General features: G+C 32.6%; 2 protein-coding genes across 2 annotated transcripts; one reads left to right on the top strand and one right to left on the bottom strand.

Annotated features, from left to right (window-relative positions):
• Positions 1–467: 467 nt before the first annotated feature.
• LOC131605770 (expansin-A18-like) lies at positions 468–1899 on the top strand. Its single transcript, XM_058878088.1, has 3 exons — positions 468–667; positions 926–1241; positions 1366–1899. The coding sequence occupies exons 1-3, from the start codon at positions 502–504 to the stop codon at positions 1676–1678; spliced, it is 795 nt and encodes a 264-aa protein (XP_058734071.1). The 5' UTR covers positions 468–501; the 3' UTR covers positions 1679–1899.
• An 8080-nt stretch (positions 1900–9979) lies between these two features.
• On the bottom strand, positions 9980–10960 carry LOC131631770 (protein FAR1-RELATED SEQUENCE 5-like). The gene is made up of 2 exons (XM_058902569.1): positions 10888–10960; positions 9980–10803 (listed from the first exon to the last, which is right to left on the bottom strand). Exons 1-2 carry the CDS (start codon positions 10958–10960, stop codon positions 9980–9982), a joined length of 897 nt encoding a protein of 298 aa, XP_058758552.1.
• Between the last annotated feature and the right edge of the window lie 14151 nt (positions 10961–25111).

Below are 25111 nucleotides of genomic sequence, written 5' to 3'. Positions count from 1 at the left end.
TGTAAGTTCAATTTCATGGGCTTCTATGCACTTTTTGAATATCCAATTCTTCTTGAAATGTTTAATTACTCATTAACAACATGCACCTACTAATATATGGCATGATTATAGGGAGGACGAAGTCTTTTCTTTGACTAAACAAAGTTTTGTTTTAGAAACATGTTGGCACGACTTTATTGTTTTGATAAGAACACGATTTTTTTTTCCTTGTATAATAAATACAGGAATGATATAATATTCCTGGATCGTTGTCTATGTAACCACATCATTGGCTAGCAATATTGTTTCAAGACAACGACAAAAAATAAACAAACAACATCAGTAATATTGTTGACTTGGAAAGATAGAGACATAATCGATCTTAGTGGAAATCACGAAGGCAAGTTTTTCCAATTAGTGACGTGCTTCTAAAATTGAAGGTTATATAAGCAAACATGTATGTACTAGTACAATGAGCACATCCAATTAATTGCATTCATTAATCTTTCCATAATCTCAACAATGGCTGCAATTCATCAACATTGTAGCTTGTTGAATACAATTACAATTACATTGATGCTCATAATTATCGCTAAGCCAGCAGTAGTAACAGCCACATTTCAACCGAGCCCATGGACTCTTGCTTATGCCACATTTTATGGCGACGAGACCGCTTCCGCCACCATGGGTATGTAAAATGGTCACTACTAGTACATTTTTTAGTCTAATAATTTAGTAGCCGAAATTTTACCTCTTTAAAAATAAATAAGCGAGATGCTGCATCACGTTCGTGCAGTGAAATGTTTCTGCACGGATACAACTGAACTGAACCGCTACTAATATTATTTTTATTAATAATTTTTTTCAAACTTTAATATTAACCGATTTACCTTAAATTGACATGTTTTTTGTGGTAACTAAATTTTTTTTGATGGATTTTATAAAGGAGGAGCATGTGGGTATGGAAATTTGTTTGTGAACGGGTATGGGACAGACACTGCAGCATTGAGTTCAAGATTGTTCAATAATGGATATGCATGTGGGACTTGTTATCAAATAAAATGCGTCCAATCCAAGTTCTGTAACACCAACGTGCCTTACACCACAGTTACTGCCACCAACCTGTGCCCTCCTAATTGGTCTCAAGCCTCTGATAATGGTGGATGGTGCAACCCACCACGTTCACATTTTGATATGTCTAAACCCGCCTTCATGAAAATCGCACAATGGAAGGCTGGTATAGTCCCTATTATGTATCGCAGGTAATAATTAAATGAGCTTTTTTATCCCAGGTATATTCATAAATACCTGATCAGACGATTAAGGTATTTATGAATATTATACTTACGATTTGATTTGTTGATTAAAAAATTATCGATTTCTCAGGGTACCTTGTGCGAGAAAGGAAGGATTTCGATTCTCTTTCCAAGGAAATGGGTATTGGTTATTAGTTTATGTGATGAATGTGGGAGGTGGAGGAGATATAGCCAACATGTGGGTGAAAGGAAGTAGAACAGGATGGATTAGAATGAGCCACAATTGGGGTGCTTCTTACCAAGCATTTGCAACACTTGGTGGCCAAACACTTTCTTTCAAGATTACTTCTTATACAACCAAAGAAACTATATTTGCATGGAATGTTGCTCCTTCCAATTGGAGTCCTGGATTAACCTATTCCACTCCTACAAACTTCCATTGAAGTGTTGTATAAAATGTCACCATGAGGCTCATCTTTTTCGTTTATTTGTTTCAATGCACCATGGTTATTTTTATCTTTTGTGATGAATTTTCCATTAAAGAAGTAGATTGTTATTGTCAAGAGGTTTTATTTTGTTAGTTTTACAAGGCCGAAATGTAAACCAGATATAATTAAGTGACTAATCGCTACGCACTCATAATATCAATTTTTATATACGTGTATTCAATCAAATCACGTTATTCTCTTAAATTAGTCGACTCTGAATACTCATCTAGTCATGAACACTACTTAAGTAGCAGATAAAAGTTAATTTTGTTAGTCATAAATAATTAGTAATGTGTTCAGCAAATTTTAGCAGGTATATCATTATGCTAATTGGCCTTTAATCACCATAGAGATAACACTCGAGAATACAAACCCCTTTGCCTCAAACTTGCCTAATCCGTTTTTGAATGATAGAAGTTCCTTGCATTTCACACCAAGACCTATTCTACTACAGCAATCAACAAACCTAGTTAGTACATTTACTACAAATTATGTTAATCACACCACCCTGTGCCACACTTGTGTCCTTTCATCCAAGTTCTCCAGCAACATCTTTGAATATTGTGAAAACAATGTATAATTGTTATTTGTTGTTGAAATGGAAAGTTTAGTAGAATATGATGGCTCTCAATAGCAATTTACTTTTTCTTTAAATAATTCAGCCGAGAGAAGAGATTTGTTTTTCAATTGGGAGTATCTCAATTATTCTAAAAAATGTTAAGTACAATGTATGAAATTGAACTATTGACATAAAAAATACGACGTGAGAGTCATATCCAGAACCACGAGTACACGAGTCGATGATAACTCGTTTGATGGTTCACAATGTCGAGGTTTCCAACCATCGGATTCTACTTCTCGTAGCCGCCTATTTCGGACCTCTACATCATGGGGCCACGAGTCCCTATATGATGGAGCAGAACCTGAAGCTCATAAAGTCTAGGAGGAACCCGTTGTAGATGCCCCTTTAGAGACTTATCCAGGTGGCCAATTTGACATCTCATTACTTCATCTCTATGCAGACCATGTTGCTAGGCATGTCAGAGAAGGAAAGGTATACTTATTTTCTTTGGCAATACATATTGTGAGAATTGGATCGAACTCTATTAGGTCGAAAAATAGCTTTTGGTTCGACAAAGAATATGCATGAGGTCGAAGTTTGTTCGCATGGTGCTATCGAAGACCTACATACCGTAGTCGATGTGTGTTCTAGTATGTGGGTGTCAAAATGCTAGGGTTGTTAGTATTTCGAATTGGGTCTGTTTGCTATGTCCAATTGTTTAAGTTAGCTTGTACCCTAAGTTAACTTGTAATAGGTATTTGTGAAAAAAAACCATTAGTTTAGTATGTTAGATTTATTATAAATAGCATACTAGTCTCTCATCATTGCATACTGTAAATTCTAATTTAGGGTGGGAGGGTTATTTGTTATTCCTATAATGTAATCTTGATTCAAAGAGAAAGTAAAAAATAGCAGTTATAGCCAATTTCTTGTTGTTCTTCTTGCTTCCCATTGTGTTCCCTATTATACTATATTCTTGACATCATTTTTACATATAATTGGTGCAGTGAGCGTGGAGAAGTTTGTACATGACCGAATCGCTGGTAAATCAACTTTACTTGAAATAAGCTTTGTATTCATTCAATACGATTGAAGACAAAGTGTTGGTTGAGCAATTGGATATGTTCAACAAGCTGATTCTTGATCTTGAAAATATTGATGTGAAGATCGATGATGAAAATCAAGCACTGTTGCTGTTGTGCGCTTTGCCTGGGTCACATGCTCATTTCAAAGAAACTCTCTTGTATGGAAGGGAGTCCCTAACATTCGAAGAAGTTCAATCAGCCTTGTATTCTAAGGACTTGAACGAACGAAAGGAGTATAAACCTTCGACGATTGTTGAAGGTTTTGCCGTTAAGAGAAATTCTTGCGAAATAATGGTAAGTTCGACAAGAAGAAAGGTAAAAGTTAGCAGCAGTCTTACAGTGGCGAAGCATCTAGTATTCAATGCTATCATTGTAAGAAGGAGGGTCACACAAGAAAGGTGTGCCCTGAATGCTTGAAAGATCATGGAGGTAAAGATAATGACAACACAACCATTGTTCAAGATGATTTCGAATCATCTGATGTTCTTGTGGTTTTAAGCAGTGACTTGAGTAAGGAGAGGATTATGGATTCAGGTTGCACTTGGCACATGAATCCAAACAAAGACTTGTTCGAGGAATTATGTGATCAAAATGGTGGATCTGTATTGCTGGGAAACAACAAAGCTTGCAAGATTGCAGATGTTGGATCTGTGAGATTCAAGCTCCATGATGAGTCAATAAGATTGTTGACTGAAGTCAGGTATGTTCCTGATTTGAAGAGAAATTTGATTTCTCTGGGTGAATTCGAAAAGAAGTGATATGTTTTCTAAGGAGACAAAATTATCCTAAGAGTCATGAAGGGGTCGAAAGAAGTCTTGAGAAGGGTGAAGAAACAAGGCTTGTATACCATGAGGCTGAAGTTGTAAGTGGTTCGACAAATTTGCATCCATGAAACCTTTATCGAAGATAGAAATTTGGCACATGAGATTGGGTCATATCAATGAATGGGGTTTGGTCTATTTGGGAAAACAAAATCTGCTTGGTGGAGACAAAGTCGAAAAACTGAAGTTTTGAGAACCATGTTTATTTGGAAAATCTTGCAGAATGAAGTTCAACAAAGGCAAACAAAGAACACATGGACCTCTTGATTACATTCATGCTGATCTTTGGGGGCCTGCAAGATGTCCATCATATTCAGGAGCGAGGTATTTTCTATCCATAGTAGATGATTATTCTAGAAAATTATGGTATTCATCTAGAAGACTAAGGATGGAACTTTTTAGAATTTCAAAATTTGGAAGACTCTGGTCAAAAAATCAAACTGGAAGAAAGGTCAAGAGGTTGGGAACCGATAACGACCTTGAATTTTGCAATGAGGCGTTCGACAGTTTTTGTGCTTCCCCTGGTATTGCAAGGCACAAAACTAGTGCAGGTACTCCACATCAAAATGGTTTGGCTGAAAGGTTTAATCGAACTATTTTGGAAAAAGTTAGATGCATGTTGACTAGTGCTAGATTAAAGAAGGTGTTTTGGGCTGAGGTTATTTCGACAGCAACATATCTGATAAATAGATGTCCTTCGACTATGTTAGATATGAAGACACTTGAAGAAGTTTGATCGGGACATCCATCAGATATTGACAAACGGAGAGTATTTGACTGTGTAGCCTATGCTCACATTAGGCAAGATAAGGTTGATTCTAGAGCTCTGAAATGCATGTTCATGGGATACTCTGAAGGAGTCAAAGCTTATAGGCTATGGTGCCTAGATCCAAGTCACAAGAAGAGTATCACCAGTCGAGATATAGTTTTCAATGAAGTTGAAATGTCTTTTAAGAAAATTGATGATGTTATTCGAAGTGTGGAAATATCTGATGAAGATTTGGAACACGTAGAGATTCCTGTTGAGGTGGAGCATGTTGTTGTTGAATTGCATATTCCATATGAAGTCGAAGAAGCAGACGATGTTGAGGAAGTTGAGGAAAATGTCAATGACTACCTATTGTCAAGCAATAGGTCGAGAAGAGTCATCAAGCCACCTCAGAGATTTGGGTATGCAAATCTTATAGCTTATGCCTTAATCTCTATATATGAGGTTCTAGACGAAGAACCTAGAGACTATAAGGAAGTTATGAGGAGTCAAAATAAGACTGAATGAATGAAGGCCATAAATCATGAGATGAAATCTCTTCATGATAATCACACCTAGGAACTGATCAAGAAACCTGCTGGAGCAAGGTTAGTCAGCTGTAAATGGATTTTCAAAGTTAAGAAAGGAATTGAAGAAGTGGCATCAAAGAGATACAAGACAAGTCTGGTCGCAAGGGGTTTCACTCAAAAAGAAAGTGTCGACTTTAATGATGTGTTTTCTCCTATTATGAAGCACATATCTATTCGATTGTTTCTTTTCATGGTGGCACAGTTCAATCTTGAACTGAAACAGATGAATGTGAAGACTACATTCTTGTATGATGATCTCGACGAAACAATCCTGATGAGGCAACCTGAATGATATGTCGAAAAGAGGAAGGAAGATTATATGTGTCATCTAAACAAATATTAATATGGACTAAAACAATCTCCTCGATAGTGGAATAGGAGATTCGACAAGTTCATGGGACACATAAGTTTCGTAAGAAGCCAGTTCCACCGTTGTGTGTACTTTAAATTTCTACCTAGTAATTTATTTGTTATTTTGTTGCTTTATGTGGATGATATTCTCATAGAAAGCAACAATGTCGAAGATATAATGAGGGTGAATGATGAACTCAATAAGGAGTTCGATGTGAAGGATTTGGGAGCTGCATCCAAGATCCTTAGGATTGACATTTGAAGAGATATAAAACAGTCGAAATTATTCTTATCTCAAGAGGCATACATACGGAAGATTCTCGAAAATTTTGGTATGTCAAATTCAAAGCCTGTTGTGACTCCGACAAACCCTTAATTCAAGCTGAGTATAGATCGGTGTCCCAATACTGATGTCAAAAGAGCTTATATAAATAGAATCTCATATGCTAATATAGTAGGTTATTTGATGTATGTTATGGTTTGTACTAGATCCGACATAGCATATGCAGTAAGTCTTGTAAGCAGGTACATGGAAAATCCTGGAAAGGCTCACTGGTAAGCATTGAAATGGATTATAAGGTACATAAATAGGTCTCTAAATAGAGTCCTAATTTATGGTGGAGCCTTGGGTGAAGATAGTAAAGCAGTAATTGAAGGATATGCCGGCTCTGATTATGCAGGGTGTATGGATTTCAGAAAATCTATTTCTAAATATGTTTTCACTATGTTTGGCACAACTATTAGTTGGAAAGCAACACTTCATAAGGTTGTTGCTTTATCAACCACTGAAGCATAATAGATTGCCCTCACTGAAGTTGTGAAAAAAAGCATTGTGGCTTGAAGGCTTTGCGAACGAGATGAAACTTCAAGGCCGAGGTATCATTGTTAAATGTGACAGTCAAAGTGCTATACACCTATCGAAGAACTCAACACATCATGAGCGAACCAAGCACATCGATGTGAGGTTTCATTTCATCAGAGGAGTATTCAAGCATGGAGAAGTCCAAGTGCTGAAGGTTTTGACAGATTACAATGTTGTTGATATGATCATCAAGACATTGTCGAATTGTAAGTTTTTCCACTGTATGCAATTGATTAAGCTGCATAGAGAAAGCTAGTTTGGTCTTTGATACTATAGAGTTTGTTCCAAGGTGGAGATTTATGAGAATTGGATTGAACTCTATTAGGTCGAAGGATAGCTTTTGGTTCGACAGAGAATATGCATGAGGTCGAAGCTTGTTCGTATGCTGCTATCGAAGACCTACATACTATAGTCGAAGTGTATTCTAGTATGTGGGTGTCGAAATGCTAGGGTTGTTAGTATTTCGAATTGGGCCTGTTTGTTATGTCTAATTGTTTAAGTTAGCTTGTACCCTAAGTTAGCTTGTAATAGATATTTGTGAAAAAACCCATTAGTTTAGTGTGTTAGGTTTATTATAAATAGCATAATAGTCTCTCATCATTGCATACTATAAATCTTAATTTAGGGTGAAGGGTTATTTGTTTTTTTTATAACACTTGTAGTAATCTTGATTCAAAGAGAAAGTAAATAATAGCATTTAGAACCAATTCCTTGTTGTTCTTCTTGCTTCCCATTGTGTTCCCTATTATACCATGTTCTTGGCATCGTTTTCACAACACATATGTTTAAACTAATTAAATTGATATTGATGGTGATAGTTTTTTTACAGGAAAGTCCATGTTTGAAATCGGTAAGCCACGTCCAAAATATTTTGGAGTTGGAATAACCCACTACTGATTGGTTTATATATGTTATCCGTTATTCTGGTCTTGCCGATTTATGTTCTACTGCGTACATGACCGTAAACCATTGCATGCATGATGCATTTGTAGAGAGTTGGAATTCAAAGACGTCATCTTATCACCTTTATATAGGCGATATGACCATCGCCCTGATGGGAAGATGCATCCTGCATCATCCCGTCAGGGGAAGATTACTAGGCCCCGGAAGGATCAGTCGACAAGAAGCCATGGAGATTATGGTCACCCATTTGGGGGCTGACCTAACTAAGGCCGCAAATGAGGTAGCTGAAACTAGAGGAGCTCATGTTAGATTTAGTTTTTTGGAACAACTTTTAAAGAGCATCTACAATGGAATAAGGATGTCGAATGCCATGATGTGCATGTTGATTACCATCAGACATGTGCATTGAGGTGTTACTTCTTGTTCTTGGCTGGCACATCAAAAGTGCAACCTACATCGATGTGGTCTACCTTAAGTACTTCATCGACTTAATGGTGATTCACGAGTACAACTGGGGGGGCGCATGTTTGGTATACTTGTACTCGAAGTTGGGTGAGGATTATCTTTGGAAGATAAAGTAGATGACAGGAGCTGCACACTGTTTACGATAATTTACTATTACTAATATTTTCATAATTATTTTGATACACGTGTTATTAATATTTTATCTGAACCATATTTCAGAGATAAATCATCTCCTTCTTTCCCCGCATCGTTGGGTAGGAAGTTGTGCCTACCTATATAGAAGATTGGCCTCGTGTTACCGTCTTTGTGTCGTATAAAGGAAATAATGCGGCCGATTCATTTCGGGTGTATCTTGACCATGCTTTAGCAGATGACATTGCCTTTTGCCCATAAGACAGTCACCGCGAGACGCGTATGCAGGAAAACATTTTTTTATACTCCGGATAGCTAACATGTGGGTCATCTCTTATGTATCCTTATCTATCCGAGCGACTGATGCGCCAATTTGTCTATTTGAAAATTATTCTAAGACCCCCTCACAGCCCGCTCCTCCCATTATCCTCTACAGAGATTTTGATGTGATACAGGAGGATTTTAATAGTCACTTGGTACCAGAGGAGTATCGCAAGGTTTCATCTCCTTAACAATTGACTTATTCTGACGGCTATATGACATGGTTCTATAGCATGTCATACCCTGTCATGACACTAGACACTCTTGGAAGACCAACTAGGTCAACTAATCAGGAGGTACTTGAGGTTAGGGATGACCACACCGATGACATGTCAGCGATTTGTCAGTGTATTGTGGAGATTGGGAGATCAAGCATAGAGGTGAGACTTTTTGAGAATGACAGCCCCTAGTTGGTCCTCGTAGAAGACATGATTGCCGACGCATAGAATACCATGCAGTACGGGTGATGAAAAAGGCATGGGTTAGCTATACCCAGTAGGTTTTTGTTTGGTTGTATTATTTTCTATTTTCAGAACAACTTATATATGGTCCGTATATTTTGATAATTGTATGACTTTTTCATAATTGTGTATTATATTTGAATCAATTAATGTATGCGCTTTTCTTCTAATTCATGGTCTAAAATGACTTAAAATGTGCTGGTCTAAAATGACCTAAAATATGTGTGTTTCAAAAAAATATCAAATTTAATGAATAAAAACTAAACAATTGAGTTCAGAGGATATTTCGGAGATATATCCACGATTACACTTAAATAACATACAGAGATGCATCTTCGTACCATATTTTGTTCAAAATATGGCGGATATCAAAAAGACAAAAATTTGTGCGATTTAGGTGTGTTCAAAGATGAATTTCCCAATGCATTAAAGATAATTTTGAATTTTTGAAAGTGTGGGATGCACCCCTAAAAATAGTGCTCCCTATTTAAAAAGTGTTCTCTAAGACCTATGTCACTCCCTCATGGACTGTTGTGGATTTAATATTGGATTTGGGCTATTGGGGTTCTATCAGAGAACTACGAATTTGAGAAAATTTTACTTTGTACCCCTACAATTTTCCTTGTACCCCTACATTAAATTTTTTTTGGACGCAATTACCCTCATATAAATAAGTAATTTTTTTTCATTTTCACCTTTTCACCATTTGCTATTGGAAACGCTCTGAAACATTTCCAATACACAAACCGGAACACTTTATGCAAGTCATCCGGTTCGCTTTTCATACACACCGAAACACCTGAGATAACGCTTCTAGTTTATGCATCGTAGGAAACACAACTTCAACTGCTCTCATCAAAGCAAGATCTCTATCCGTCAAAATCACTCGTGGACCCACATCTTTCTTCACAAACAATTGCTTCAGCTTATCCAAAACCCAACAATAACTCTCTGTCTACTCACACTCCATATAGGCAAATGCAACCGCAAATGTTAATTCGGTCGATGTCATGCCAACTATTTCAAAAAAAGGTTGTCTATATTTGTTGGTCTTATATGTGGCATCCATAATCAAGACAGTTGGAAAAAGATTCAGCAACTTTACCGAATATGGATGAGCCCAAAAAACATCTCTCACAGCTTCCGAATCATCCCTTTTCCTACTCCAATAAACATAGTTCGCCTCTTCTATAAGCTTAAGCAAATGTTGTATCTCACTTCTTGGACCTCTTATCTCTGCTTCTATCACACTTTTATGCTTGTATATTTGGGTGATCCGAGTGACATTTTCAGGATCTCGCTCTTGCAAGGAAATCAATATGTGTCTAGGCGGAACATGTCTCTTTGTCAAATCAGCAACATGCTGCTTCTCATCTGTTGTCAACCTACCAACAAAAGAATGACCTTCTAATCTATCTAGTAAACCATGATTATGAACTCCACATTTTACATCAACCTTCCATCCAGACCCATCTTTTGCCGGAGTCGACGTGATTTTGAATAGACATCCACGTCTCTTAGTAGCACTTTGAGTCTCACTTTTATCCTTATATTTCCCCCCTTTATCGCACCCAAATATCACTTTGTTGCTTGTTCCTCTTTTGCCTGTTTCGGTGTCCGAACGGGTGATGATAACAGTCACTTTATTGTTAATTCCAGTCTCTTTAACCCATCGGATAACCTCTTCCCGTGTGACAAATCTTTGTGAAGTTGTGAAAGTATCGGTGGTATCTACAGTTGTCTCGTTTTTTTGACAAATATGGAGCGAAATTTTCATACCTAAAAAAAATAAAAAAATCAAATATTTGAAAAAACATTCCGAAAGACATATGAAAAGAGTTCCGAAAATGCGTTTTGGAAAACATTGGCCAAGTCTTCCGGTTTGCACTATAGCATACCGGAACACTTTATCAAAGTGTTCCAGTTTGTTTTTCATCTTTTCGGAACAGTTTTACAAAGACTTCCGGATGGTTTTTTTGTTGAACCGAAAGACTTGGAGAATGAGTTCCGATTTGTAAATTTTCATATCGGAATACTTACATAAAGTATTCCGAAATTGAGGCGCGTAGGGGTGCAGTATTTAGATTTTTTTTTATTTTTTAAGTGAATGGTAAAAACTAAAATGGTAACATAATTAATAACTTTAGAGGATAAAATTGTCATTTTTAAAAACATGCGTTACAATATATCAAAGGTCTCTTCCTATTATGTTGTTTATGTATGATATAAAAATGTATGCGTAAAAATAAATAATGCATTCTATATAAAGGATTGAGTATATATATATATATATATATATATATATATATATATATATATATATATATATATATATATATATATATATATATATATATATATATATATATATATATATATATATATATATATACTTCAATTAAAAAAACATTATTAATATTAAAGCATATAGTGGTTAGACCAAAGCATATCACAAAACTCTAAATCATATCTTTTACAATGTAGATCAATTTGTTCTTCATTCTTTATTAATTTTCTTTTATTTAAACATTTTTAAAAAAAGGCTAGAAACAAAAATTAGCGGTTAGAAAAATACAATAGTCACCTACTCCCAATCTAAAAAATACAAAGAAAAGACAAGAGTTAACACTATGTGTCCTATCATCACTTGAAATGCCATACTTTGATATGTTTTATGCTACACCATCTATCTCAAATCTCAATCCATTCCTTATTGTCTTATTTATTTATACCATTTGGCTTAAATTTATTGTGTTATAGTATTACTCTTTAAATAGGTTGGCATGGCAATGACATCATTATACCAAAAAGGCTGGCATATCTTCACAAATTCTATAGCAAGCAACCTTTAATAAGTTCCATGTGCTTCATTTCTAATAGTATCTGTTTTAAGAGAGATGCGTATCGACAAAGTTAATAGGAGGTCTACTTAATTATAAGTTTTGCAGTTTTTTACAGCAATGCTAGATTGCAGTTGATGAGTACTATTAATTATAATTCTAACTTGTACACAAATGACAAAGCGTGATGTATTGTTGGTTGAGAAAAATATTAATTAATCATGCCATTTTAAAAGAGTATTTTTGGTGAAGAAAAAGTGAAAAACAGTTTTTTTTTTTTTTTTTTTGTGAAGAGGGCCTATGGCTTAAAGAAGAGACAAAAACTACTCAATATTAAATGTTGAGCCTAACAAATTTAGATCGAGTCACATAAAAAAATATTATGAAATAATAATGGGTCACTTCACTTTCAATCTACCCTCTATAATCTCATGAAATCCTCAATTTATTATTTTGACTATTTTTTTAAGAATTTTTTTTTTTGACATTTTTTTATTGAAAGTTTCATTCAATAGATTTTAAAACAATTAAAAATTTCAAACATATTTTATTGCACAATCAAACTTTATTTTCATCTTAAAACATAATGATGTAATCTTTGTTGTGGATTTTGTCAAAAATAGAAATGCATAAATCTTCCGCAATAATCTTTTAAATCCTTTGGTGATGTTTTTATTTTTGATAGCGGTTGAAGGCATAGTTTAACTAACTCAAAGAACAAACCAGATTGAAAATTGGGATCTTGATAAATCATTTTCAGATGTTTCGATCTCATATTAGGGTTGAAGATGATTTTTTCAAAAATAAGTTGTACATAATTAATTTGGACGACAATTTTCTCCAAGCATCATCATCATTCTTGTTGTGAAAAATTGAAAAGATTCCATACACGTTTTTAAGTATTTTGGTAGAATCCAACCCTTGAAGATGTACCTCATGGACACCGGTTATCGACAACCTCAAGAAAAGACTCGCCTTTTAGAAACGAAAGCATATATCCATTGGGGGAAAAGTTATCCTCGTAAACTCCATCCTTAGCAACATTTCATTTTTTTACTTACCACTCTTCAAGACACCAAATAAGGTTATTTATTCTATTATTAGCATTTAACAAAAAAAAATTATGGGGATGTTGTGGGGAAGAAAGGAAAATAAATTGGGTAAGCTAGGATAAAATATGCAAGGGCAAGAATGATGATGGCCTAAGGACATAAGACTATGAAGTTTTCAACGTGGCCCTTCTTAATAAATGGAAGAAAGATGTCTACATGTTACTTAAGCAATTTGGCTTAAGCTTCTTTCATTTAGGTATGGCGTTCTCACTTAAGAAATTACAATTAGAAATGAATTGCAATCATGCCAAAATGATTCACTATAGTGCAGGGACTTAATGTTGGTTGGTCCTAGTAAGAGGACCATTGAAAGTGCTTCAACAACAATTTGGCATGTAACATAGGTAATTGGGAACATACCAGATTTTGGCATGACCAATGAATAAGCAATGATATACTTAAAAATGTCTTCCCCTCTTTGTTTAAAATGTTGTTATCAAAGAAGCAAGAGTTATGTGTCTGGGAAATTTTGCAAATTCAACATGGATATAGAAAATCCAATGGAGAATAGACGATAATCTACATGATGATGAAATAGAGCTAAAGAGGGACTCTCCACCATCCTCATTCATGTTGAATATATATATATATATATATATATATATATATATATATATATATATATATATATGTGTGTGTGTGTGTGTGTGTGTGTGTGTGTGTGTGTGTGTGTGTGTGTGTGTGTGTGTGTGTGTGTGTGTGTGTGTGTGTGTGTGTGTGTGTGTGTGTGTGTGTGTGGATTATAAATATGATGAATAGTTTCACGGTTAAATTCTATTACGTAGTCTTAATGAAAAATAATTATCATGATTCTAGAGAAGATAATCAAATACGTGTACTGAATCAACCATGGAAATCTTGAGCCCCATCAAAAGTACAGATTTTGGGACGTAGACTTCTTATTGGGAAGCTTCTAACACGTGTAGCTTTAGCAAAAATAGGTGTCGTGCTGCAGAATTTAGATATTAAATGTGTATTTTGTGATATTCCTGAAACTATCTGACATTTATGTTTTTAATGTGATTTTGCCAAAGAAGTATGAGAGAGCGTCCTTATGCGGATAAAATTTGAAAAGTTATGTGTGATAATGAAAACGATCACTTTATCAAGTTCAACAATCTATTTTCTAGTAAACGCGACAATAAGGAAAAATGAGCTTGTATGTGTAACACCCCAAATCTATCCGGTAATTATAACAAATATCAGAGTGTAAAATTTCAACAACCATTAGGATATTACATTTTCAACTCCTTCAAAACCTGTAAATTTGTTTATAAAATATACATAACACAATTAAAGCGATATGAACTCAACAACATATTTAGTCTTTGAAATATAAACCAGTTTTTAATTAACCACGCAGCGGATTCCCAACATAAAATTTCAAAACAACATAACATCTTTAATCAACCCAAATAACTTTAAAACAGCCAAACTTCTCAAAATAAATACTTAAAATTCAACTTAAAACATCAATAAGCAAAACAAGTGTTCATTCCCCCTCAAGTGCTACGTATCAGAGCAACGACATCAACTTGAACTCAATGAAGCTATTAAATCTTCATTTAGAATTACCTCCACGTTACCAATATAAAGGCAACGGCAAAATAAAAGAAAGGGGTGAGAAATCGAAATATATAATCAAGTGTATGATAAACAATATATTAGGTCAGATTATATAAACATCGCCATTAGACAAACAAATGCCAAACAACTCCAATCAATACAACTTTGGCAACACAATAAGGATTAATATGCAACTCGACAATACGACTCAAAATGACGCATATGCATGTGGTACCATCAGAGCAGAACTCCTAACTTAGAAACCGCCAGTTAATAGAGGCATCAACAAGGCATAAGCCTTCAACTTAATTTGCCAATGCAGGCCAACATATTGAGCATCCGATCCAACTTGATAATGCGATGTATGAGACTTGATATGAATCTCATACAACAACAACAACAACAACAACAAAAATGCATCAACTGCAAGACAACTAAACAATGTTGGTCACAAGACCTGCAACTTAATCTGTCCATAAATCGGGACAATTCAACACAATTCAACTTCACCTGCAATTTGACATATTCAACATAATTCCAGCATACCAAATCAACCAAAATAAATACAAGCATATACGAATCATCCCAGCAAAATTTCAACTATTTTCGGTTAAACAATTCTTCCAGTTAAAGCTACTAATTCTAGTATTCGGTATTGTTTTTATCTACTTCCATTACTAGTGATTCATACTACTCTTAATTACTCGTCTCTGTCACTCTTTATCTTCTGCGGCAAAAAACCAATATGTTATCAAAATATATTTTTGCTACCAAAACTATACCTATGTGCTAGTTAAACTCTGTTAATTACGCTATTTCTGCAATTTACATTACTTCTATTGATTACACTACTTTTATCCTTTAATTAAATAATTATTTAAATATCCAGGCTTTACAGTATGGCTAGCTCCGATTTGGAGCTTGTGGAGTTTGAGAAACAACAAGATATTCAAAGCATAGAAAATAGTATTTTGCATGGAAGTGTTAACTGTACAAGTCACCTATTGGACATGGTTCAAATACAAAATCAACCGTAATTGCAATCTTAATATGGATGGTTAATGGAAAAACTCGGTTAAATGCCTTATTAGTTGAAAATTGTGTAAGCCTCTGCCTATTTATTTTTCTTTCTTGATAAAAATAGTAGCCTTTCTCTATTACATGTTGATTAAAATTAATTTGCGACTTTTATTGAGATTGGTTTAAATTTGAACACCCCTTAATATCGTTAATATTAAACAAGTTTATAATGTGTGTGACATTATTAACAAGTCTAGAAAAGGTTAGGAAAATGAAATGCAACAAGTGTTAAAATTGTTGGATGATCAGAAATATGTTTTTAAATATAAATTTCTTAGTGATTCTTAAATTGTCGAAGATTTTTTTTAGGTTCATCCATAATTCATCAATGGATTTAGCATTTTTTTCTACTATACTGCTCAAAGTTTTCATTTAAAAGACCAATAAATATAAAAATATCTTTTCATGCCTTTTTAGATATCACTTCTATAAAGATTTCATATTCAACTACATTTGATTTTGTGAATTGTTAAAAAGAGGATATTGAAACTTGGACTTAGAAGATGTATCCCAATTTGTTTGTTGAAGGATTAAGATAATATGTCATAGGTCATTATTATTGATCATGACACCGGACTCAAGAATGACGTTGTAGAAAAATTCCAAATTCTACTCCTTTAGAGTGTCTATTTCAAATATCAAAAAAAAAAAGAGTTGTAGATTTGACGTAAAATTCAAGCATATAAGTCCTAAACACGAATGCAAAAAGTATCAAACTGAAAAAGTGTGGGATACCATAATGAATTTATGGAAGTTTTGGTAGATTCTCATTCATATTAAGAATTTATTGAGTGTGTTGTATAGTCTAGAAACGTGTGTGCAAATTCTCTAAAGTTTCTTAAATATGTTGAAAAAGACATACTATAACTAGTGAAGGAGAAGATAGTTCTATCTTGCACTAACCGGGTTACGAATTTTAGCAACACACCATAAACATAGTTGAATAGGCTCACACTATGTTGATATTGTATTTATCGAATAGTAGAGATTGTTATTACAATTTGTTGGCATATTTTTGTAGGCAGCTTGTTGGACAAGATGTCTCAAATATTGTTAGGACAATATTAAAAAAATTATTTCAACAAATTTACAATTGTTTAAAATATATGGAAAATAAAACTAATATTAGTTGAAGATATAAAACTAATAGTAATAGCTAAAGAAAAAATTAATATTTTTAAATATTAGTTACAAATTTAACATAAATGCATTAATAGATAAAAATTAGATGATGAAGAACTAAATACAAAAATTAAAATTCATGAACATCTCAGAGGTGAAATATTGGAAATCCGCCCTAATCATGTATGTAATGGGGGGTTGATCTGATCTGAGCATGAACACTGTCAAGTAATTTATGATAAAACAAATAGAGTTTTGTGAATCTACCGAAAATGTTCTATAACGAGGAGGGATACTTCATATTTAGATTCCACCCGTTCTAAGACAAGGATGTTGTGTTGATGAGTGGGGCCTTAGACAATATGTAACATGCCAATGCTCTTGCGAGACTAGAAACCAGATTTCAACTTGAAGAAGGATATGCTGCGAACGCTTCTCATTTGGGTCAAGCTGCCACAACTCCCACTTTACCTTTGGGGACAGAAAAATCTGAGTAAAATTGGAAGCACTTTAAGAACTCCACTATTTGCAAATGAATGCCCTGCCAACAAACTTAGGGTTTCGTATGCCAGAATTCTTGTGGAGATTGATATCGCCCAAAATCTAACAAATGAGATTACCATAAGAGATATTGAAGGAAGAAATATGAAGTAGCCAGGTGAATATGAAACCAAATTTTTGCGAGAAATGTCATAGAGTTGGGCATGATTGTACTACAGTCACCCAAAGGCAAGCTCTAAAGTACTAGAAGCCGAACAAGTGAATCAAGATGAACCAAATGAGGCACTCCCAAATGAAAAAGATAAAGATGGGGAAGTTAACTAGACTAACATGGAAGGACACATGAAAGGTAAATGGCCTGCATTGGAGGGCACACGTGATAAATTGATTTGTGACAATACTTTTGAGGCTCTAAGGCTTTTCAATGAGCCATCAGTGATCAAAGACAACACATGATGGTCTCCTTGAATGTGATGAGGCTAAATAAGGCAGGTAAGATCAAGGAGATAAGCTCCCGTCTCTCTAATCTTAGACCTGACATTATCATTTTAGTAGAAATTAGGGTTAAAAGTAGTAAAGCTAAGGCTGTTAGAGATAAGCTAAAGTTTAAGGGGTTATGCCTGGAAAATTATGAGAAACATGCTAATGGGGGAATTTGGGTTATGTGGGATGATAATAAATGAGATATCCGACATATTGGTAGTACCAACCAATTGATTAAATATGGATTGAATGATCTACATGGGAATTTCTAAATTGGTTAACTGCAATATATGCACTGAACCAACTTGATAACATAAGGAATATTTGGAGAGATATAGAGAAGTTACATCACCAACAGTAGGGCCCATGGTGTCTCATTGGAGATTTCAACAATGTGTTGAAATCCCAAGATAGAATAGGTGGGAGATAGGTTATTGAGGCAGAATATTATAATATGGTTAATATGATGGAAAATGTTGGCTTAGCTAAAAGCGACAATGTTGGGGACTACTACACTTGGTCCAATAAACAAATTGATGGTATTATATATTCTAAAATTGATAGGGTGTTGGGAAACTTAGATTGACTGCAGAAGAATATTGATTCTACTCTTACTATTGTGGCCCCAATGTGTCTGATCATGCTCTGCTATGTCTAAAAGGGCAGGACCAGGTCACGAGTCACATATATCACTTCAAGTTTAATAATTACATTGCCTAGGTGAATGGTTTTCATGCTGATGTAGTAAAGAACTAGATTGAGCTTATCTAGGGCAGTCTTAAGTTTGTACAGTGGAAGAAGCTTAAGAGACTTAAGCCTATTATCAAAGAGTTGAGTAAACCCCTTCATGGTCTAAGAAAGAAAGTGGAGAATGCAAAAAATGAGTTGCTAGCTGCCCAAATGGAGCTAAAAAAATGACTGAATGAATAAAGATGTTATTGGAAAAGTTCAAATTTGGAAAAATGAAGTGCTTAAGTGGAATGAGATGAAAGAGATGAACTTAAGACACAAAGCTAAGTTAGAATGGTTGAGATTAAGTGATGGAAACAACATTTTTTCCATCCATCTATCAAAACCAGGAAAAACTAGAAGAGCATTATAAGTATTTTCGAGGAGGATGGAACAAGTTTCTTTAGTCAAGATGAGATTGAACAGGAGGTTCTTAATTTCTATGGCTCTTAGATGGGTCAAGAAGAGGATATGATGGAGGTGTTAACTTCTATGTCATGAGACATGGTGTCCAGTTGATCCATGAGCAGAGGGAATATCTCATTACTCCAATTATTGATTAGGAAATTAGAAAAGCCCTAGCTGATATTGGAGACAACAAAACCCATGAAATTGATGATTATGGTGCTAACTTCTTTAAAGCTACTTGGAGCGTTGTTGGCAAAGATGTGACTGCAACTATAACAAATTTTTTCTTACATAGAAGATTGTACAAAGACCTTAACTATATTGTTGTCGCCCTTAGCCCAAAGAAGCAGAATTTAAAGTTATGAAGAACTAGATACCAATTTCTTGTTGCACCATTATTTACATGGTAATTTCAAAAATTCTCACTAGTATGCTTGGGAAAGTGATAGGATGAATTGTTAGCAAGAATCAAGCTGCATTTATTCCAGGTCACCATATTCATCACCATGTTTTATTGGCTTATGAACTGATGAGAGGTTATGAAATGAAGAGTTCTACTTCTAAGTGCATGATGCGATTAGAGTTCCAAAAAGCTCATGACATGGTTGACTAGAGATCACTTGAATACATTTTACAGGAGTTTGGTTTCCCCAATAAATATATTTTTGTGGACTATGACTACTGCAAAAACAGTCTCTTAAAGGTTCAATGTGAGTGTGAGCTACACTAGAATTATGCAAGCCAAAAGAGGGATTCGACAGGGTGATGCAATCTCCCATATTCTCTTTGTTTTGGTTATGGAATATCTCACTAGGACCTTGTACCAGCTGGATAAGATCCCTGACTTCAACTATCACACTAAATGTGAGAAATTGAAAATTACTAGCCTCAGTTTTGTAGATGATGTTTTATTGTTTGCTAGGGGGATCTAAAATCCATTGAGCTCATGATTAGTAAATTCAACAACTTATCTAGATCTATAGGGCTAAAAGTGAATCCTAATAAATGCCACATTTATTTTGGAGCTGTTGATGATCACACAAAAGATGAAATAAAGCAGTTTACAGGTTTTAAGGAAGGTTACTAACCTGTTTGATACTTGGGCAATCCCTTGAAGAGTAAGAAGTTGGCCATCAAACATTATTTAATCCTAGTTGAGAAGATTGTTGGCATGATCGCTTATTAGAGTTCCAAAATCTTGACTTATGCTAGTAGAGTGTAGTTAATTCAAAGGATTGCCTTTTCTATTGTTAATTTTTGGATGAAGTGCTTGCCTCTGCCCAAGGCAGTCATCCACAAGATCAATGTTGTGTGTAGGAGTTTTCTTTGGACAGGTGACAAAGAGGTTACTAGAAAGTCTCTCATACCCTGGAAGAAGGTTTGTAGTCTTAACCCTTTAGGTGGGATGAATGTTATTGATATTGAGATTTAAAACTAGGTTAACTTGATGAAGTTGCTTTGGAATCTGAGTAACAAATCTGATAATATACATATTAAATGGATCCACACTTACTATGATAAAGATGACAATTTGATGCATGTCCCAGTCAAGGAAAGCTACTTGTGGGTCTTTAAGCATATTCTAAAACAAAGAACACTGACTTATCATCAAATGCAGGTACATTTGCTTACTGGTGAGAAATTCAAAATGAAAACGGCTTACTCGGCTTTGCAAAGTGTTGGGCCCAAAGTTAGTTGGAGAACTCTTTTTTATAACAGCTTAACACGACCCAGATCTCAATTTGTCTTGTGGATAACTTGTAATGATAAGTTGGCAAACAAAGATCGATTACATATATTTGTTATGGTGGCAGATGATTTGTGATTCTTCTACCCTCACATTGAAACAATCCAGCATCTGTTATTTGGCTGCAAATATCTTCAAAGAATTTGGACTAAAGTTCTGAAGTGGATCCAAATTCAACACTCTCCAATAGAATGGAAAGAGCAATTGAAGTGGTTAATTCAAAGATTCAAAGGCAAAGGTTAGAGATCTAAAATTCTTAAATATGCTGCCGCTGAAGTTATTTACTCTATTTGGAGATATAAAAATGCTAAGATTGAAAATGATATCGTAGATACAATGTATAGGGTTTGGACAAATAAGAATCTCAGAAATACATAGCAACCCTTATGCTTTAGGTGCTTTATTGGGTGTCTTGTTTGTTTTTGGTTTTTGAGATTTTTAGAGTTGAATCGTGCGAGATCGTCTTTTATATATATATATATATATATATATATATATATATATATATATATATATATATATATATATATATATATATATATATATATATATATATATATATATATATATATATATAATAGAGATTTGAATTTTTACTGGAGCAGTATATATACTTTTTGGTATTTTTTTTAAATCTTTCATATATTATTCTTTATAGAGGATGGATCAAATTACACCTGAAAAGTTACACCACGAGTTACACTCGCTCGTAACTTTATTTCGAATAAATATTTTTTTAAAATCAACCGTTTGATTGAAACATAATATCATATAGATCATGCCTATAAAGTTTGAGATTAATCTATAATGATTTATTATATCATCAAGATATCCAAAGATTAACATTAAAATGAACTTTCAAATAACATTAATTTTTATGTAATTCAATGACATAGTAAATCATTATAGATTAATCTCAAACTTTATATGTATGATTTATATGATATTATATTTCAATCCAACAGTTGATTTTAAAAAATATTTATTCGAAATGAAATTACGAGTGAATGTAACTCGTGGTATAACTCTTATGGTGTAATTTGATCTCTCATCTTCTTTATATTATTTTAATATTTAAGTTTTTTTTTTTTTACAAATATGAATGCTATTGTTACTATTATTTTGTTTTAGTTAGTTATTAATATTGTTAGTATTATTATATTTAAAGTTTATGAATTATTTATTTATTTATTTTATTGTAATTGTAACGTTTCTTTTAATATGGAATTTATATCTTAAAAAAGAGTTTATTAATTGGAAATTAATATTTTTTTTTTATCACAATTGGAAATTAATATTTTGTTATTAATGGAATTGGAATCTTTTGTGTATATAGAGTGATACTACTATAATATAACTCTTCATTTATATGATTTTGTTGAGATAATTGATTTCTTCAAAGAAGCTGTTTGATGCCACATCAGCACTTTCTTAGATTTTATAGCACTCGTGTAAAACCTCAATTTATCCTTTCAAATATATCATTTGAAGATTCGTTACTTTTATTTCATTGTAGTGTAGTGTTGCCACATTACACTCTTTCTGGTATAACTTGTAACACTTGTAAGATTGTAAGATATCTATGTAGTCTTTTAAATATATTATTTAAAAAATTGGATTATTTATTTTCTTGTAATATTCAATATTGATTTTTTTTCTTAATTATTATAATTTAATTTCTATTGTCATCATTATATTTAAATTGTATGAATTATATGAAACTTTATTATAATTGAGATTTTTTAATAAATTTTAAATTTTAAAAAGGAATGTAATAATATAGAACATATTTGTTTGTAGTTTTTTTAGAGACTTAATGTTTCCTAGCAATGAACATTTTAATTTTTTTGTATTTAATATTATAATACAAGACTCTTAAGACATCAATTTAGATCTTCAAATATATTATAAATATATTTTTTGATTTGAAAGTTGTTTCCTGACAATTTTTGTAAATATTTATTTATTAAAAATTTTAATTTATACTTTGGAAAATTTGAAAATAATATAAATCAATAATATTTTTAATATTGTCCTAATTTTGTGTTGAGATTTGTTCTGATTCTATTTTTTATAAATAAAAGTTATGGTTGAATGATAATTTAGCACTATTCATTTTGCAATTGACTGTGAGTCAAAATATAAAGAGTATATTATTAGATTTGAAACAAAAAAGATTTACGTGTGAGGTTAATGGTAAACTATTTTGAACAAGATCTTAAAATAATAAAAGAGTTTCTCTCATCGTGTTATCCATTTGTCATGTATTAAATATGTTATTTTTATTTTTTAAAATTATAAAATTAGTATTCTATTTTTTCACTTTAATATTTGATGTTATAAATTGATTTTTTTTAAAAATAGTTTAATAAAAAAACACCGACGGTGTAAGGTAATTTTACACCGTCAATAAATTGTAACCGTCAGATTTTAAGTTATGTTTCACTTTTATTTTAATTATATATAAAATAATAATTATGAATGGTTGTGATGGAATGACACTGTAAAGTTAAGTTATGTTTCACTTTTATTTTAATTATATATAAAATAATAATTATAAATGGTTGTGATGGAATAACACTGTAAAGTTTTTTACAGTGAAAGTGCATAATGATTAATCTCTTATAAAAATAGCAAATAAAAAATTATATATTAAAAATAAAAATAAATAAAAATAAATAAAAACGACGTAACAATAAAAACAAAAACATCAAAAATATACAAAACATCAAATCAAACCAACACGCTGTATATTACATTACTTTTATAATAAAAAAAATAATATAATAAAATAAAGTTTATTGAAATGACTTAACCATAATACAATTGATTATTTAAAAATAAATTGATGATTAAATAGTTAATAAGAAATATTTATAATTAACTTAATAGGTAATATGCTAACGAATTTTAGTGACAACCTCTATCCATCTCTCTTATATTTAAGTAACAAAATTATTTTTTCATAAAAAAATATTATAAATACTTTTAAAAAATAAATTATTTATTTCAAAACTAATTCCGACTCGTTCAAATCTCAATTTAATCCGTAGTTATTGTTCGTTGAGTTTTGAAATGTTTTGAACAGTACATATTTCATTGTTGAGGGTTGGATGTTACAGAATGTTCCATAGATGCATCTACGAAACAAGTGAACGTAGATGCTTACGTAGCTGTGTCTACGAAATAAAGATAAATCATTTTTTTTTTGTTTTTCCTATTTCCTTTTATTTTCATAATTTAATTGTATATAATTCGACTTTATTTGTATTACACAAACATTATGACCAGGGGCGGATCTAGACATTATATATTGGTGTGTTTAAACTTTGATGTTGAGTTTTCGATGCTTTTAAATTAGTCGAAGAAGTAGATTTGTCTCTAGAAAGTACCGAGAAAATTTCTTCATTCTATAAAGAGAACAATAAAACCAATTGATTATAAAGAAAACAATTTATGAAAAATTAAAAAAATTAATATTTTTAATATATTGAAATTTTAGGGTGCAACTCAAAAAGGAGAAAGAAATGAGAGAAATTTAGCATAATTATACGAGGGGTCCTTTAACAAGTTGGTCCCTTAAGTTTTTTTTGTTACGACTTGATCATTTAAGTTAACAAATGTGTGCACAGTTACCCTTTTTTTTTAATCATTTTTTCAATTTTTGATTAAACCAATAATTCAAAATACATAAAGTTGCTAAAAAAATATAATTAAAGGAAAGTTGTTACAAATTAATCTTAATGGACCAACCTGTTACAATAGAAAACTTAAAGGACTCCTGATGTAATTCTGTCGAGAAATTTGAATGACACTATGATATCAAACTTAGTAATATGACTGATAACTTTTCACCTCATGTCCGTATAATAAATTTTACCATTGGATTAAAATCTATTATCATGTAGATCACGCTTATAAGATTTCACATTAATAAAGAATTATTTAATATGTTAAAAGAGAATGATTTTTAATTGATGTTAAATTTTATGACCTATATGATAATGGTTTTTAATTGCAAATATATATCTCTATATATATATATATATATATATATATATATATATATATATATATATATATATATATATATATATATATATATATATATATATATATATATATATATATATATATATATATATATGAAAAAAATTTAAAATTTTGGTGCGGCTATAGCCACACCCTGCTTATGAATAGATCCGCCCCTGATTATGACCGACCAACTAGACACCATTATAACTAGGAGGATTACACAACATGCATCAACATCAACAGTAAAACATAACTTCCATGTTCAAACAAAATAAAGCCTAAAAAAAGCCAAGCCAAAAACAACAGTAAAACATCACTTCTTTGATGTTATCCAAGATAACTGAACTCTTCCGGAGCATAGTCGACCAACATTACCATGTGTTGTATGATGAAATTAGCTTCAATGCATATCAACTATAAAGTTTTACTAATAACTCATGCTAAATACAATTTAAAATAACTAA

Source organism: Vicia villosa, linkage group LG1 (genome assembly GCF_029867415.1).
Source record: "Vicia villosa cultivar HV-30 ecotype Madison, WI linkage group LG1, Vvil1.0, whole genome shotgun sequence".
Taxonomy (NCBI): Eukaryota; Viridiplantae; Streptophyta; class Magnoliopsida; order Fabales; family Fabaceae; genus Vicia; species Vicia villosa.
Note: the sequence above shows the minus strand (reverse complement) of the source record. Positions and strands in the feature narration are given on the sequence as shown.